Source organism: Triticum aestivum, chromosome 2B (assembly GCF_018294505.1).
Source record: "Triticum aestivum cultivar Chinese Spring chromosome 2B, IWGSC CS RefSeq v2.1, whole genome shotgun sequence".
Lineage (NCBI taxonomy): Eukaryota > Viridiplantae > Streptophyta > Magnoliopsida > Poales > Poaceae > Triticum > Triticum aestivum.
Window position 1 is genome coordinate 648,897,622 of NC_057798.1, and position 14,308 is coordinate 648,911,929.

Consider the following 14,308-nt stretch of genomic DNA (forward strand, 5'->3'; position numbering starts at 1 on the left):
GTTGCTGGTGTACTAGCTTTAGAGCATACCTAGCCGATCTTATAAATTTTGCCCCTTTATATCTTAACTTCTTACATTTGCCCCGTTAAAAAAAACAAATCCTAACGAACTCTTAAATTTAGCTTTCTAAATAATCACACAAATTTGAGCATCGATAGCCCAATTTGATTCAAACTAACCAAAGATAGCACAACTAGGTTCAAACTACATTGCACAACACGAATTTAAACTAGTCGATTCGAACAAAATAATAATGAAAAAATCAATCATCTTCTCCGTCCTCTATTTCGGCCATGATCTTCTCTCAATTCATGCCCCCAGACTAGAGCCGAAGCAGGATACAGAGTCGCTAGACAAAAGCTCAATCACTTCCGGTCCGGTCTCCCCATTGGACGACTTGGTCTCGTCCTCATCGGCATCCCCCTGCTTGTAAATTTTGAGACGCCAGCGCTCCTCGGCGACGAGCTCCGGATACATCCGGTGAAATTCGGCCATGCCGTCTTCATCGGCGCGCGCTGCCTCAAACCTATTGAAGGTCTCCTAGTTCCCCCACAACTCGCGATGGGAGACCCATTAGGGGTCGTTGTCAGCGGCTGTCGGGACCTCACGGCTACTGATGAGGAAGTTAATCTTCGCCCGGCTATTGTAGAGGGCCATCGTGTTCTTGTCGTGCACCCTCGCCACCAGCTCCATCACCTGGAAGGAGCCTAACCAGTACCAGACGCCGATGTCCGTGTCCTTTATTTTGGACACCCGTGCCCCCCCCCACAATCGTTGCGGCACACCATGGTACTTCTTCTTAGGCGGCGGTAGTGGTAGGCCGGCGAAGGAGCAGGAGGGGGGCGCCCTGGCGGCCTTGGGTCAGCTGCGCGTCGTGACGTGGATCCGTGCTTCGAATCAGTGGCAGCGTCCTCTGATGGCTAGATCCTGCCATCGGCGTCGGGCGATTGGAATCATGGGATGAGGTGTGGGGTGGCTGTGGTGGCAGGCGAGAGCGTTGGCAGGGGGTCTGGGGTGGGTTTGGGCATTGGTGCGGTGCGGATAAGGAAGAAGGGTGACGCGGGAAGGGATTTCCCCCCGGTGAAACGGCCCTACTCGAGTAAATATAAGCGGCGGCAGCGGCGATGAGTAATTTTTTTTCCTTCTCTAAAGGTGATAAGGGATCAGCCAGGTGCGGTTTAACCCCTCAAAACCAGATTTTTACTCCTTTAACCAGGTTTGAGGGATCGGCTATAAATGCTCTTAGCATGTCTTTTTTCGGTGTATTGTCCCTTTTTTCTCTATTAATAATTTGGCTATGTGTGTTCTCGATGTCTTAGGTACTTTGTTGACATTGTACTAACATGTATGCCATAATTGGTATATATATATAGACACACACTTTGTATGAAAACACTGAAAATATGACGTCAAATTTCTAGGCACGATAAATCTGACATTTTTCATGTCAATTTGCATTGGTGTGATGATAACAAATTTAGTTTGCAAGCACAGTAATTTTCTGACAGAGATAAACTAAGACGAATTTGTCACCCAACTAAACTTGCCATCCTCAAAGAATTTAATTTGCCCATGGTAAAAAAATCTGACATGAGATTTGTAGTGGGGTCCTTAAGCTATTGCCTTTTGATTGAAAAACTAAAGACACATCTAGATATGATATAGTTATGTCACATCTAAACTGATGTCCACTCTGTTTGTGGTTAATTTTTTTTGTCCTAATTTTTTTATTACGGCATTATATATTTATGGAAGCTTAGATGTGACATCCTTAAAAAACATCTAGATGTGAATTAGACAAACAGAAAACTAAAATCGTACTCAATTATCTACGGCGACCATGGAGTGGTCGCGTCTTGAACCACTCCCAACAATGGTGCTCGCTCGACCATTTCACGTCCACGCCACCTCCGGCACAGCCATGAGATGCTGAAACGGGTTCGGCCGAGGAGGAATGTACATCTCCCCTTCCAGCATCTTCACTACTGTGCCCATGGTCGGCCTCGCCTTCGGCAGCTGCTGCACGCACCAGAACGCCACCTCGCACATACTCCTCGCCGTCTCCCTGCCCTTCTCCTCCTCCGCGCTGCCACGGCTATCAACGACCTCCGCGAGCTCGTCGCACTCGTATTTGGCCCACGCCAGCTTCGGGAACCACCGCCGACTCTCCGGCGCCGCCTCGTCGAAGTTCCTCCTCCGGCCGAGGATCTCGAACAGGAGGATGCCGAAGCTGTACACGTCGCACTTCTCGGTGACGCCCACCTGCATCCACAGCTCCGGCGCGGCGTACCCGGGTGTGCCACGCATCCCCGAGACGGTCGCGTGCGTGTCCGCCCGGTTCATCAGCTGCGCGAGGCCAAAGCCGGCCACCTTGGGAGCGAGGCCGACGTCGAGGAGCACGTTGCCGGGCTTGACGTCGTAGTGCACGATCTTCTGTTGGCACTCCTCGTGGAGGTACCGGAGGCCCCTCGCGACACCGACGGCGATGCCGTACAGAGTTGGGAAGCCCACGACGGCGGCAGAGTCGAAGAGGTAGGCGTCGAGCGCGCCAGGCTCCATGTGCTCGTACACCAGCGCGCGCACGTCGGCGTCGAAGCAGAAGCCGAAGAGCCTGGCGAGGTTGACGTGGTGGGTCCTCCCGATGGTGCTCACCTCGGCCATGAACCGCTCCTCGGAGCTCCCGTCGTCGCGGCCGGCGTGGAGGCGCTTCACAGCGACCGGGAGTCCGTTCGGGAGCACGCCCCTGTACACGACTCCCGACTTCCCGAGCCCCCGGCGCCGATCCTGTCTGAGTAGTGAGTAGTTGTTGGTGAACCCCCAGAGCTGCCGCGCGGTGAACCGGATGGGCTTGTCGCCGGCGATCTCCTTGAGGAACCCCTCGACGGTGGCGTCCCGTATCTGGGAGTCCGGCACCACCGCGTGCAGCAACGTACCAGTAGTGATCCCCGCCGTCTTGACGCTCGCGGCGATGATGCTGATGGCGGGGACGTCGTGCTTCTTGACGTGCCTGTACACGACGTAGACTACGGCGACGGTTGCTCCGAAGCTCAGCACCATACCAACTGCGACGGCGACAAGAACATACACGCATGAGCAAAATGTATAGCAGAACAACTGTGGATTCCAAAATTTTGATTTGCGCGCTCACCGATGGCAATGGACATGACACGACGGAACTGAAGGTGGTGGCGGCCCCTTTGCCATCATCGTCGTAAGATCCAATTACTAAACAGTATAACTCAGCTAGCTAAGAGCCTCCACGGCGATTTGACTGTCTCAACCCTCGGATCTTCAAACCTACGATGCAGATCAACTCTGGTCGTCTCAGGTCGCCCGTGTCGCACGGACCGTCTCGCGGGCCGCTTCTCCGCAGAACGACCTGATAGTTCTCTCCTTATTTGGGCCGTCGAAGGCCCACTTCTATCCAGCTGGATGGCCCATGTCGTACATGTTCCAGCGCTATCCCTCCTCTCCAGACGAACAGTTTCTTTGTTCCTCGCCGCCGCCGCCGTTTGTTCCTCCTCTATGCGCCGGCTTCCTTCGTCCTCGATGCACCGGCGTTCTACCGTGGGCGAGCATTTGCTGCGCGACAGCATGCGCGCCAGTGCGGTACTTTTCTTCTGTAGCCCCTTGTTGTTGTTTTCATTTCGACACCCCTGAACGCTTGCTCCCCTTCCACACACACCTCTCTCTCTCTCTCTGCAGGCGGCGGCGATGGCCGCTCCGTACGGAAGGGACGCAACAAAAAAGACAGGACTTCACCGATAGGATGACGACGGGTGCATGCGACCTAACCCTTAGGTTCTACTCGTATGTTGGAAGGGTGTGGATGAACAAGATAGGAGAGGAGGTAAGAATGGAGATTAAGGGAGTAGATGGGGCGCCCCGTTCAGGCTGGAAGTAGCGACTGACCCTTCCATTGGCAAGGAGTTGATGCCCAAAACCTAGCAGCACTATATTGAACGCAGCTCCAGTTCCGTGATCCTTGGTTGATTTGATGTGTGCCAGCCTTCCATGGATTGCAAGCTGCTGCTCTGTTTCAAAAAACAAAGCTGCTACTTGTTATTAAATTATTCCTTGCGGAGAACCAATTTTTGCTTGATCTGTTGAAATATGTTTATCAAGTGTTTGTCCTCTATAGTAGTCTAGAATCCGTGACCATCTTTGTCCGATGTGTGTGTTACAGATATGGTTGGCTAGATGAAATTTTTAATTAGTTTGGCTAGATGATTTAATAACCATTCTTCGTATCAATTCTTCCTGGTTTAATATCTCCAAATTCCATCAATCCTGTTTTTTTTATCTTGTTGGATATCTGCGGCAAAAGAAATAAAACTCATGATTGGATATATACTACTAGAACCAAAGGCTCCCTTAACTGATGTTACTGCAAGTCTGCAATACAATATAAGGCTACATAATCTAGACCGCTTACTGTTACATTTGCAATTAACTATAGTTGCAAGCTAGGACATTGATATATAACTGCATTTTGTCAACAAAATTGTAGGTACTGTTTATTTGCTTAGGATGACGCAAAGATATATCCATCTCTTTTGTGTTGAATGGTAGGACATTTGCAAATATCCAAATGGTGCAACCATGAACATGACTATTTTTTTAAACAGCATCATAAATTCATAATTACTGTTTGAGCTGATTGTTTGCTATATTTTGCACTTCCTCACTAAAACTGAAATCCAGATTTATTTTTCGTTGACGTAGATATGTTGATATATAAACAACAAGGGACTCAAAATTTCTAAACTATACTCAGAGGATATTGTCCATTCACATGTTATTTCTAAAATTTATAACAAATGTTTTTAAACAATGGACAGGAGCTCCTTTAATCTTTAAAGAAAAGTTTACAGAACGAACTTCACGTAGCAAGCTCATACAACACCAAACCAAGAATCAATTAGTCTAAAAAGAAGAAGCTACTACTTTACTGCTTCTTGAGCCAAAGCGACAGGTTCATTGTATTCATATCCTCCATCTCTTCTTTTATTCCTCTATATTAGCAGACCATAGGTTGACATGGAGAGCGTACAACTTTAAAAAAAAATATGGACATCTCATGGATAATTTATCACGGTAAGTAACTTGCCCTAATGGTTTTCCACTGTCTAAGCTTCTTGTGGTAGAAAGTAGAGCTCAATACATGCTATAGTCCACACGGCCTTCCAAAGCGAAGTATACTGCCAGGAATTTGATGTGATAATTATCTTTTGTGCCCTACCAAAAAGTTTGACCATACTATTGTAATCGCAGGTGGCAATTTTCTGCAGTTACCAGGTTTATTAGATCACTTTGATGAACTGAAGCTAATTATGATGGACTCCATATGATGTTTGTTTCCATGAGATGAGTGGTGTTTTAATACAATCCAGCTTTACATAACTTCCTTTTGTTTGGTGCTATTCCCAACTAAAGATATATGGTTTCCCCCTTGCTACTCCTCAACTATTTATAACTTGTGGGACAAAAAGAGAGATTACAGGAGCTATAATACACTTCATTATTTACCTTTTTTCTTTACCATGTTGCCTTCTATGTAATATTCATGTCTATAATAGAGATAATTGAGCCTTTTCACTACACATCCATCTCTCTGTATATTACACGCTTCATTGTTCCAACCACATTATGTATTGCCTTTGATTTGTTCTTTTCTGTTGAAGCTTTTATGTTCAGTGAGGAGAAAAACTTCAGTGGTTTGTATTCCTGACCGTTGGTCAGTTTTGAATATACAAGGTAGAAGTCTCTCTCTTCTTTTTTTTTTCAAAAGAAAAGAAAAGAGGTTGCGTCCTTGACGCTTATTTCGAATGTTACTTTAAACAATTTCTTCCCGCTGATTATATGTGATATGCTAAAGAAATTAAGTGAACGACAGTTTATGTGTTCATCCTTTTTATACTGTTACCTTGTGTCTATATATTATGTTTGTTTGTGGGTCATCTTTGATTGTTTATTGAAAAGCACAAACATAATCAACATAGTACCTTTCATCACTTGCGGATCTGATTCAGTGTATGAACGCATCAGATCAGTCCATCCTCCCAAAACATTCCTTTGTGCCTTGTTCGCTTGCGAAAGGTTCAATAATGCTCAATCATTTATGTTGAAGTATTGGACTAATGTATTTTCTCTCTCTTTCTGTTATGTCCATATTTTCTCATATATTTGTATTGTTCTTCCAATAAAATGCACGGGCGCGGCAACGCGTGCCTTTATGTTCTAGTTTCATTTGTAGCAGCAGTAGTTCCTTGGTGACATCAATAAGATCGTGACTTCTTGATCCGACGACGACGTTTCCATAAACTAAGTTTTTGCACTCTTGTATGTACTGATGTACTATCAACCACGGTATTATTACGCGCAATTGCGCGGAAACTGTCTTTAATCCTCTTCACCTCTTGAATTGATCGAACCAAGTCAACCAACGGATCACTGTAGTATGTGCTATTTTCAGGTTCAGATTTTGAGATGGTCTTTTTTTTTTTGGATTTTGAGACGGTCGATCAGTAAGTTTGTTGTCGAGTAGAAGTTGCAAGCCAATGCTTCCATGCTCCGCTCTTGCTCCCACAAGGTTGTCGTGTGCAAAGGGCACTTAAGTTTTGGTTTCCGGTGCCTCCCATCGCCGACGCTGACGCCGGTCTATTTCGTCTTCTGTGGTCTTAAGACCATGGAGGCGTGGTGGATCTCGGCCTTTGCAAGAGGTCTTCATTTTTAAATGTTTTTTTTAATTTTGTTAGAGTTTGTGTCCTGCTCAAATAGACGAGACGACAACGGTTCTCTCAAGATGAAATAAGATTCTCACTGCGTGGCCCCCGTCCTGGTGGTGCTTCTAGCGTCGTTGGTGGTCGTGTGGATGTTTGTCTTCAGCGGATCTCGTGGGATTCAATCCGCGTTTGTCTTCGATGGATCCACATGGATCCGGTCTTCGTTAGATCGTGTTCGTGTGTTTACAGGTTGGATTCTTCCAATCTATGCTTCTTTTCATCGACGGTCATTGCTGTTTTGGTGCGCTGGTCCCATAGAGTCTTAGCACGACGACTCCTCGACTATCTAGGTTTGTCCGGCTCTGATGAGGGAGGGGCGATGACGGCGACTCGCCTTCTACTCGTTCTAGTGCTTGGATGGTGTATGGACTTGGATGTATTTTACTTCTGGTGGTCTACAAATTTGGATGTATTTTTTACTTTTGATGTTCTTTGTATTACCTCGACAATTGATGAGTAGATTTGAACCCCGCTCCCCAAAAAAAAATTCGACTGTTTGCTACTCACACGAGCTTAAATTTTCAAATGCAATTAATGGCGCTTTAATCACCGACGATTAGGGCATGTCCAACGCGGACGCTTAGAACGAGCGCCAGGATCGGATTCCCGACCAATTAGCGGTTAGTTTAGGAAATCCTGGTGATTTGCTAGGCGTCGACGCAACATGATGCATCGAGCGAAGCGCCCAGGTTCGTTATTTATTGAAAGCAATTAGCGCCTGCCGTTGGAATGCAAGGCGCTTACTTATTTTTCTAATTTTATGATCATTATTTTCTTTTTCGTAAGCGCCTATACTAGCGACTGGCATTGTAGAGAATCAGTTATATATAAACCCGTTTCAGGCTCTAACAAACTTAAAACTCTGTTTGGCTAATATAACTAATTCGTGGATAAGCAAAATTTGATTCTCGTAATACCCAAAATAGGAGTTTTTGGAAAAACGGGTCCCAGACGTTTTTGTGAAAACGCGTTTTAGAAAAGCCGGCCGGGCTGCGTCGTCGACTCGCCATAACACCAACGCCCGCCCCTTTGTCCCTGCTACTTCCTGCTGGTATCCTAGCCACATCGCCGCCGATTAGCTCATCTAAGGTGAGTAGTATTGCCTGCCGAAGCCGTGGACGAACACCTCGACGGAGCGGCGCACGGTGCAACAACGCGCTTGGAGGCAGGGATATACGGCGACGTCAAAGCCTCCAACGTGTTGCTCGACGCGGCCATGGGCGCTCGGCTCTACGACTTTGGCTCCGCGCTCGCCGGGTTCATCGCGGCCTTCCGCCCGCCGTGCTATGTGCTGGCTCTTCCGGCTACGTCAATCGTGCTCGCACTACATCTGCTCCGGCTTGCTCACCAGAGCGGACGTGTACAACGTCATCATGTTGCCTCTCGGCTCGAGCTGCTCACCGGCATGCAACGGTTTTGCGATCGATGGCTCCTGATTTCCGCCGTTTACCGTCGCGCCGATGATTAAGAACAGATCGTGCGACGATGTGCATAGGCTCGTTGACCAGACTGTCTGTGTGGTTAACGACCGCACCAGCAACACCGCAGCTTGTGAACAAAAGATTGTATGTACGTGCATCAAAAGCATCGTAGAAGATTCGGAGGAAGGACATTTCATTGTGACATGAAAATCCATTGAATACTCGCCCCAACCAAACTAGTAGCCATATTTAACGTTTTTAAGCCCAAACAAAGTACTCTACAAATCAGTTTTAACAAACCAACAACCTAAAACTGGTTTTCCTAAAAATCCTCATAAAGCTGGTTTTGCTAAAACTTATCCTAAATACGAGTTATCCAAACAACGCTTAGCGTTACTGGTTGTTGCTATCATGAAATTGAGGGTTGCTGACAATGTAGCGCTAGGCATGATATCAAGTGTTTCCCGTGGAGAATATCACATGATAACATCCTTTAGGTGATACCTTAATAGTATTATTTAAAAAATTAAATTTTATTGTTAAAAAAATCTGAGAATAATTATGGGGTGTTCATCGCATTAATGTACAAACCCTAAAAATTTCAGGTCCAAATTCTAAATATACATTGAGAAACAAAAAGACAAGAGTAAAATGCATTGGCGGACACTACACTTGTCATGTACACTCACTTTGGTCATTGTCACACCGTATAGCTCCGTATTTTGTTCAGTTTGGCCAGTCAAACCATAAGAATAACGCCTTGTCAGCTCACTTTCTCTCTCTACCTACACGGACCCCACCTGTCAATGGGTAGAAGAAAGAAATAGAGGGAAAATAAAGTAATGCGCAAGGGAGAGAATCGAACGACTAACCTAATGCTGCAGGGCCAGCACGCTAGCCAGTCGAGCTGATCCCGGTAGGTGTTCTATCTTGAGAAAGGTTGCGTATTATATCATGGTTGCATTCACGTGACAACTATGGTTGGGCGGCTGTTGGTTGTACGTGCATATTTGTGTTTGTCTGTGTCTTCGCACTTCAGTTGGAGATAATCTCATCTTCGTCCCTGGCGAAAGGATGTGCCATCTTTCGTTGTAGTTAATGATGGAGTAATATAACGCAGCATCCATTTCAAAAATATCCGATAATATAATGCAGCTCATATGCAACTCCGTGTGTCCTTCCATGAAGTGTTCGGTTGTGCATCTGATCATCTGTATTTTTTTTTTGCGGGTGATCATCAGTATCTTTAGTTGTTCAAATTCTCGCAATGGACTCTAGACCGGCTATTAGATCTTGGATATAACAATAATATAGTGCTAACAATTAATGGGCTCCAGACCGGCCATGTGAACCTAAGGTATGCCAAACATGTTTCCACTATTCACGTTTAGGATTCTAACCGCCTAAAACTACCTTGGGCGCTGATAGGCGCCGGTGCGCCGGCCGAAAGTTTCGGCCGGTCTAGCCCGGGCCGTTGGATGTGAGCCGCGCGGGTCGTTGGATCCAGGTAAAAAAAACGAATCACCGCCCGGCTTCTTCTTCCTCCAGCACGCACGCGTAAACACAGGAAAAAAACGGATCTCCGCGGGTCAGCCTCCTCGTGCTCGCCCTTGGACGCCGCGTCGCAGCTCACCGGGGCCGCTCGCCGTCGCAGCTCGCCGGGGCTGCTCGCCATCGCAGCTCACCTAGGGCGTTCGCCGTATGCAGCTCCATCGGGCCGGGCGTGTCTCCCTCCCTCTGGTTGCAGCACCGCCGGGTGAGGGTTCCAGCATTGTCGCAGTCCGCCATCATAGCTCGCCGCGTGCCCGTCGCAGCACCGCGCGCCATGCAGCTCCGTCGCCGCCGCTCACCATTGTTAGCTAGCCGTTCTCGGTTTGAAGCTTTTTTAGAAGCGCGTTGTAGCTTTCCTCCAAGCCGGTTGCAGCCTTGTCGCTGCGAGATGCCGACCCCCAACTACCTCACATCCAGTTGAAGCTTTTTTCAAGCTGGTTGTAGTTTTCATGGCTACCGGATGTAGCATTTTTCAGCACTGATTGCAGCTCTGACGTACATCCGTTGAAGCCCCTGCTTCCTTTGATTCCAACAAAAAATGTTGTTGGTTCCAGCTCTCGATTTGCAGGTTGTAGCAAAAACAAAAGCTGGTTCCAGCTCTGGGTTTGCCGGGACAAAAATCATTTGCTGGAAAAGCATTGCTGGTCACTGCTTCCGCCGGTTGCCGTGGTAGCAAAAACTCTTGCGGGAAGAAGCTTTTGCCTCGTCGTTTGCAACAAAATGAGGCGGCCGCCGACGGCGACATGGAAAACACTCCAGGCGATGCACCAAACCTACATGCTGGTTCCAGCTCTGGATTTGTCGGTTGCAGCAAAATCAGACGCCGGTTCCAGCATCCCCTGTGTCGTGGGGTGTGCCTCGCCGTCGAAGCTATGCAGCTCGTCTATCGGAGCTGGGGGATTGCTGGTGCTGGAAACGGCGCGCTGGGAGAATAGCTGGAGCTACGGATGAGAGGTGGTCGTGTGTGGGAGGAAATCACCGGCCGTGGTGTGGAGGACGACCTCACCAGCGAGATTTGGCTACGACAAGGGGAGGGGACGATGCGGGGGAGGGGGGGGTAGACGACAGCCGCGCCGGGGCCGCTCGCCGTCGCCGCTCGCTCGCAGGGGCTGCTCGCTCGCCGGGGCAGCTCGTCGTCGCAACTCGCCGTAGCAGCGGGGTGGGACGGGAGAAGAAGCAGGAGCGCGAGGAAGAGGAAGACCGGCCGAATCGTTCCGCCGGTGCCCCGGCCCCAAACGTTTCCCAACCACGTTTGGTTGGTCCAACAAATCTCAGGATAAGGAAAACTTTGTTTCCCATAAACTTTGGTCCAACAAACGTTTTTCTACAAACTAGTTTAGTTTATCGTTCATTTCAATCACAGACTCTAGCTTCCATGAGACATGCGCCGATGGGTAGCGTTCAAGTACGTCTACTAGGGCAAGGTTAGCCCCGTTCCAGGTGCCCTGGCTGCTGCTCCTCGGCGAGGACGACGGCCGCGTTTCTCCTGTGAGCGTGGGCGTGCTCGGTGGCGCTGCGGCCGTCGTATGTGTGACAAGACGAGATGTACATGGCTTTGCTGGAAACGACGGCGTGCAGCGTCCAGTACAACAAGGTCGCATTCCGATTCCAGGTGCTGGTGTGAGTGGCCCGGCTGCTGCTCCCTCGACCGTCATCCGTCAACGAGGTGCGCAAACCCAGCAAGTTGGTGCCGCCGGCGAGCCCACCATTCTTACCGTCCGTGAAGCAGCAGGTGGGGCAAGCGACGGCCTGGGACCTCCTCAAGGAGCGGCTACTCAAGCAGTCGAGCGCTGTCCCGTGCCCACGCCGTTCCGCCTCGACAACACCTACCTCGCGCGCAGCTGCCCCCCGGCACGCTCTTTTGCGTCGCGTAGATCAGTTGAAGATGAGGCCGACGGATAACAGCACGGTGGGGTTGATGGTGGTGGTGACGCCGCCGAAGACCAGCTTGTCGCCACCGGCGTCCCGGCTTGGTCAGACGCGAGGAACAGTGGGACCTCCGTTACGTCGACCGCGCGCAGCACCTTCCCACGCAGCACGTTGTGCGTCTTTGTCATGGCCTCTTACTCCTCGGCGCTCACGGCCACCACGGCACAGCTCAATGACGTGGCGCCTGAGTTCCCCGGCGGTTGCATGCACCAGGCCCAGCAGCGGCCAGCAATTTGATGGACATGACGTGATCAAGCACGCCCAACTCCATGTTCGTGATATGCCCGTCGAGAGCTGCGGAACGTGTCGTGGTCGACGTGCTGGACGCGGTGCCTCTCATGTGAATAGCTTGGAATCTTTCTCAAGGTTGAGGATGACCCAAAAGAGACGTCTAAACAATGAATTCTATAAACTAGTTTTAATAAAACAACAACTTAAAACTGGTTTTCCTAAAAATACTTTTAAAACTGATTTAGCTAAAACTGGTTCCAAATACCAGTTATCCAAACAACCAGTATTTGGAACCAAGGCGCCAGGCTTAATTTTCCTGTTAATCGGCGGTTACCACGGCTATTCCCAGTCTATTCCCAGCGCCCGATGCCGCGTCAATGCAAACAAAGGCATCGAGCGCTTGGCTATTTTCCTGCCGCGCGAGTAAAGAAACGGACGCCGGGCCTCCGTCTTTAGAGCCTGTGATTAGCGCCTTGCGTTGTTGGATAAAGCGCCTCGCTCTTTTTTTGTTTTTTGCTATTTATTTTTTTCACAGTAAGCGCCTGCATAAGAGTCTAGCATTGTAGATGCCCTAAGCAAGCTTACTTAAGCCTTGTACAATGGGTGGGAGGTGCTTAGGGGAGGTGCTTAGAAAAATAAATCAGGCTTTTCGTAAGCACCGGTGCTTATTTGTACAGGATAGACGATTAACTAAGCGTCTCTCCTATAGAAATAGGCACCGATGCTTCAGAAAAACCCGGTTTATTTTTCTAAGCATCTCTCTAAGCACCTCCCATTGTACAAGGCCTTATTAGTATAAGGTTACTTCATGCATGAACCAACCACGCTCAACGGCGGAAGCCAGGCTTCGTGCATGAACCAGCTAGGAGCGACGCCGGGGAAGCCGTGCTGCAGGACAGAATGCGGGGTGCCGACGTGCCGTCGTGGGAAAACTGTGCCATAGCACCTCTCGCAGGCGACGTACTTAAAGTCGCTGCAGGCCACGCGCGCCTCCATGCGCCCTCGTGTAGCACCTGCACGTTCTCGGTGCTGCGGGGTGCCTTCCGGCGGTCCGTCGACGGCGAGCTGCCGAGCAACATCACGGTGCAGCAACCCCGACAGCATCGGCACAAACTTATAGGCGTCTGCACGCCGAGTGCCGACCTCGGCAACTACAGGCGCTCCTCGGCCGCGTGTTAGTGCGTGCGTGCAGGTGTGTGATCCTAAAGCTGCTGCCAATACATGGGTGCTTAGATGAGGTGCTAAGCACATTAATACCTTAGCAACTTTACTCGAGTGAATTACAAAAAACATCGATATTAAATGCTAGTGTTGCAGAAACCACACTTCTATAGTTTTGTGCCAAAAAAACACTAATTCTGAGGCTAATTTTTTTGCAAAAAACACTAGTCGTCCGTTTCGCTCGTTTTAATCATGTTTATGACAGCTGGGACCCGCTGGACAGGCTGACTTGACACAATATAACGGATTGCAAATAGACATAATAGAAGGGACTACACTGTAAAAGAGCCTAAGAGGATAAGATCATTTTTTCACATTAAAAAAGAAGAGGATAATGTTCCATCTCCCTCCTCTCACCGTTGACTCATGTCCGCTGGCCGGTGGAGCTCTAGCTTGCCAGCGGCACCTCACCTACAACATGGCCGCCTGGCCGCCGGCACCGCTGCTCATGCGCACGTGCGGCCGGCGCGGCTGCTGCTCGCTCCAGTGAACGACTGCTGCTGCTTTCTTCCGTCCCCGCTGCTGCTCGCTCCCGTCCCCGCCGCTGCTCGCTCCCGTCGCCGCTGCTGCTCGTGGCCGGCACCGCTGCTGCATATGGCAGGTCGGTAGGGAGGTGCACTAGAGAGCTCCGTCGCCGCCGCCCCAAGTCATGCCCCACATCGGCCTCCGCCGCGCCCGCAAAAGCTGTCGCTGTCGGCCATCAAAAGCTGCTGGTGTTGGCCCTCTGATACCCACGGCGGCTGCGACTCCGCCAGCCGCGAGAGCTGCTGCTCCGGTGGGAAGGGGGGAGCGCTAAGGGCAGCAAGGGCAGGCACGTCGGTCTCTCGTGGGCTGGCCGCGCACGGGGAGGGAGTGGCCGCCGGCCTCCACCATGGGAGATGAAGGTTGCGAGGACCCGATTGCTTTTTTCAGGGGTCATTCTGTAAAACAAAATTGTATCGGGATGCCCTTGGCTTTTTAGTTTGCCACGTCACCCTGTCCAGCGGGACCCACATGTCATAATCGTGCTCAAAATGGCCTAAGCCATCGACTAGTGTTTTTTCCAAGAAATTAGGCTCAAAATTAGTGTTTTTTGGCACAAAACTGTAGAAGTGTGGTTTCTGCAACCCTAGCCTTCAATGTCGATGTTTTCTGCAATTCACTCACTTTACTCCCCAATGCATAGGTGCT

At 49.5% G+C, this 14,308-nt stretch overlaps 1 protein-coding gene across 1 annotated transcript; it reads right to left on the reverse strand.

The window, feature by feature from the left end:
• Window positions 1-1,893: 1,893 nt before the first annotated feature.
• Window positions 1,894-3,164, reverse strand: LOC123041892 (G-type lectin S-receptor-like serine/threonine-protein kinase At1g34300). Its single transcript, XM_044464450.1, has 3 exons — window positions 3,149-3,164; window positions 2,706-3,062; window positions 1,894-2,483 (listed from the first exon to the last, which is right to left on the reverse strand). The coding sequence occupies exons 1-3, from the start codon at window positions 3,162-3,164 to the stop codon at window positions 1,894-1,896; spliced, it is 963 nt and encodes a 320-aa protein (XP_044320385.1).
• Between the last annotated feature and the right edge of the window lie 11,144 nt (window positions 3,165-14,308).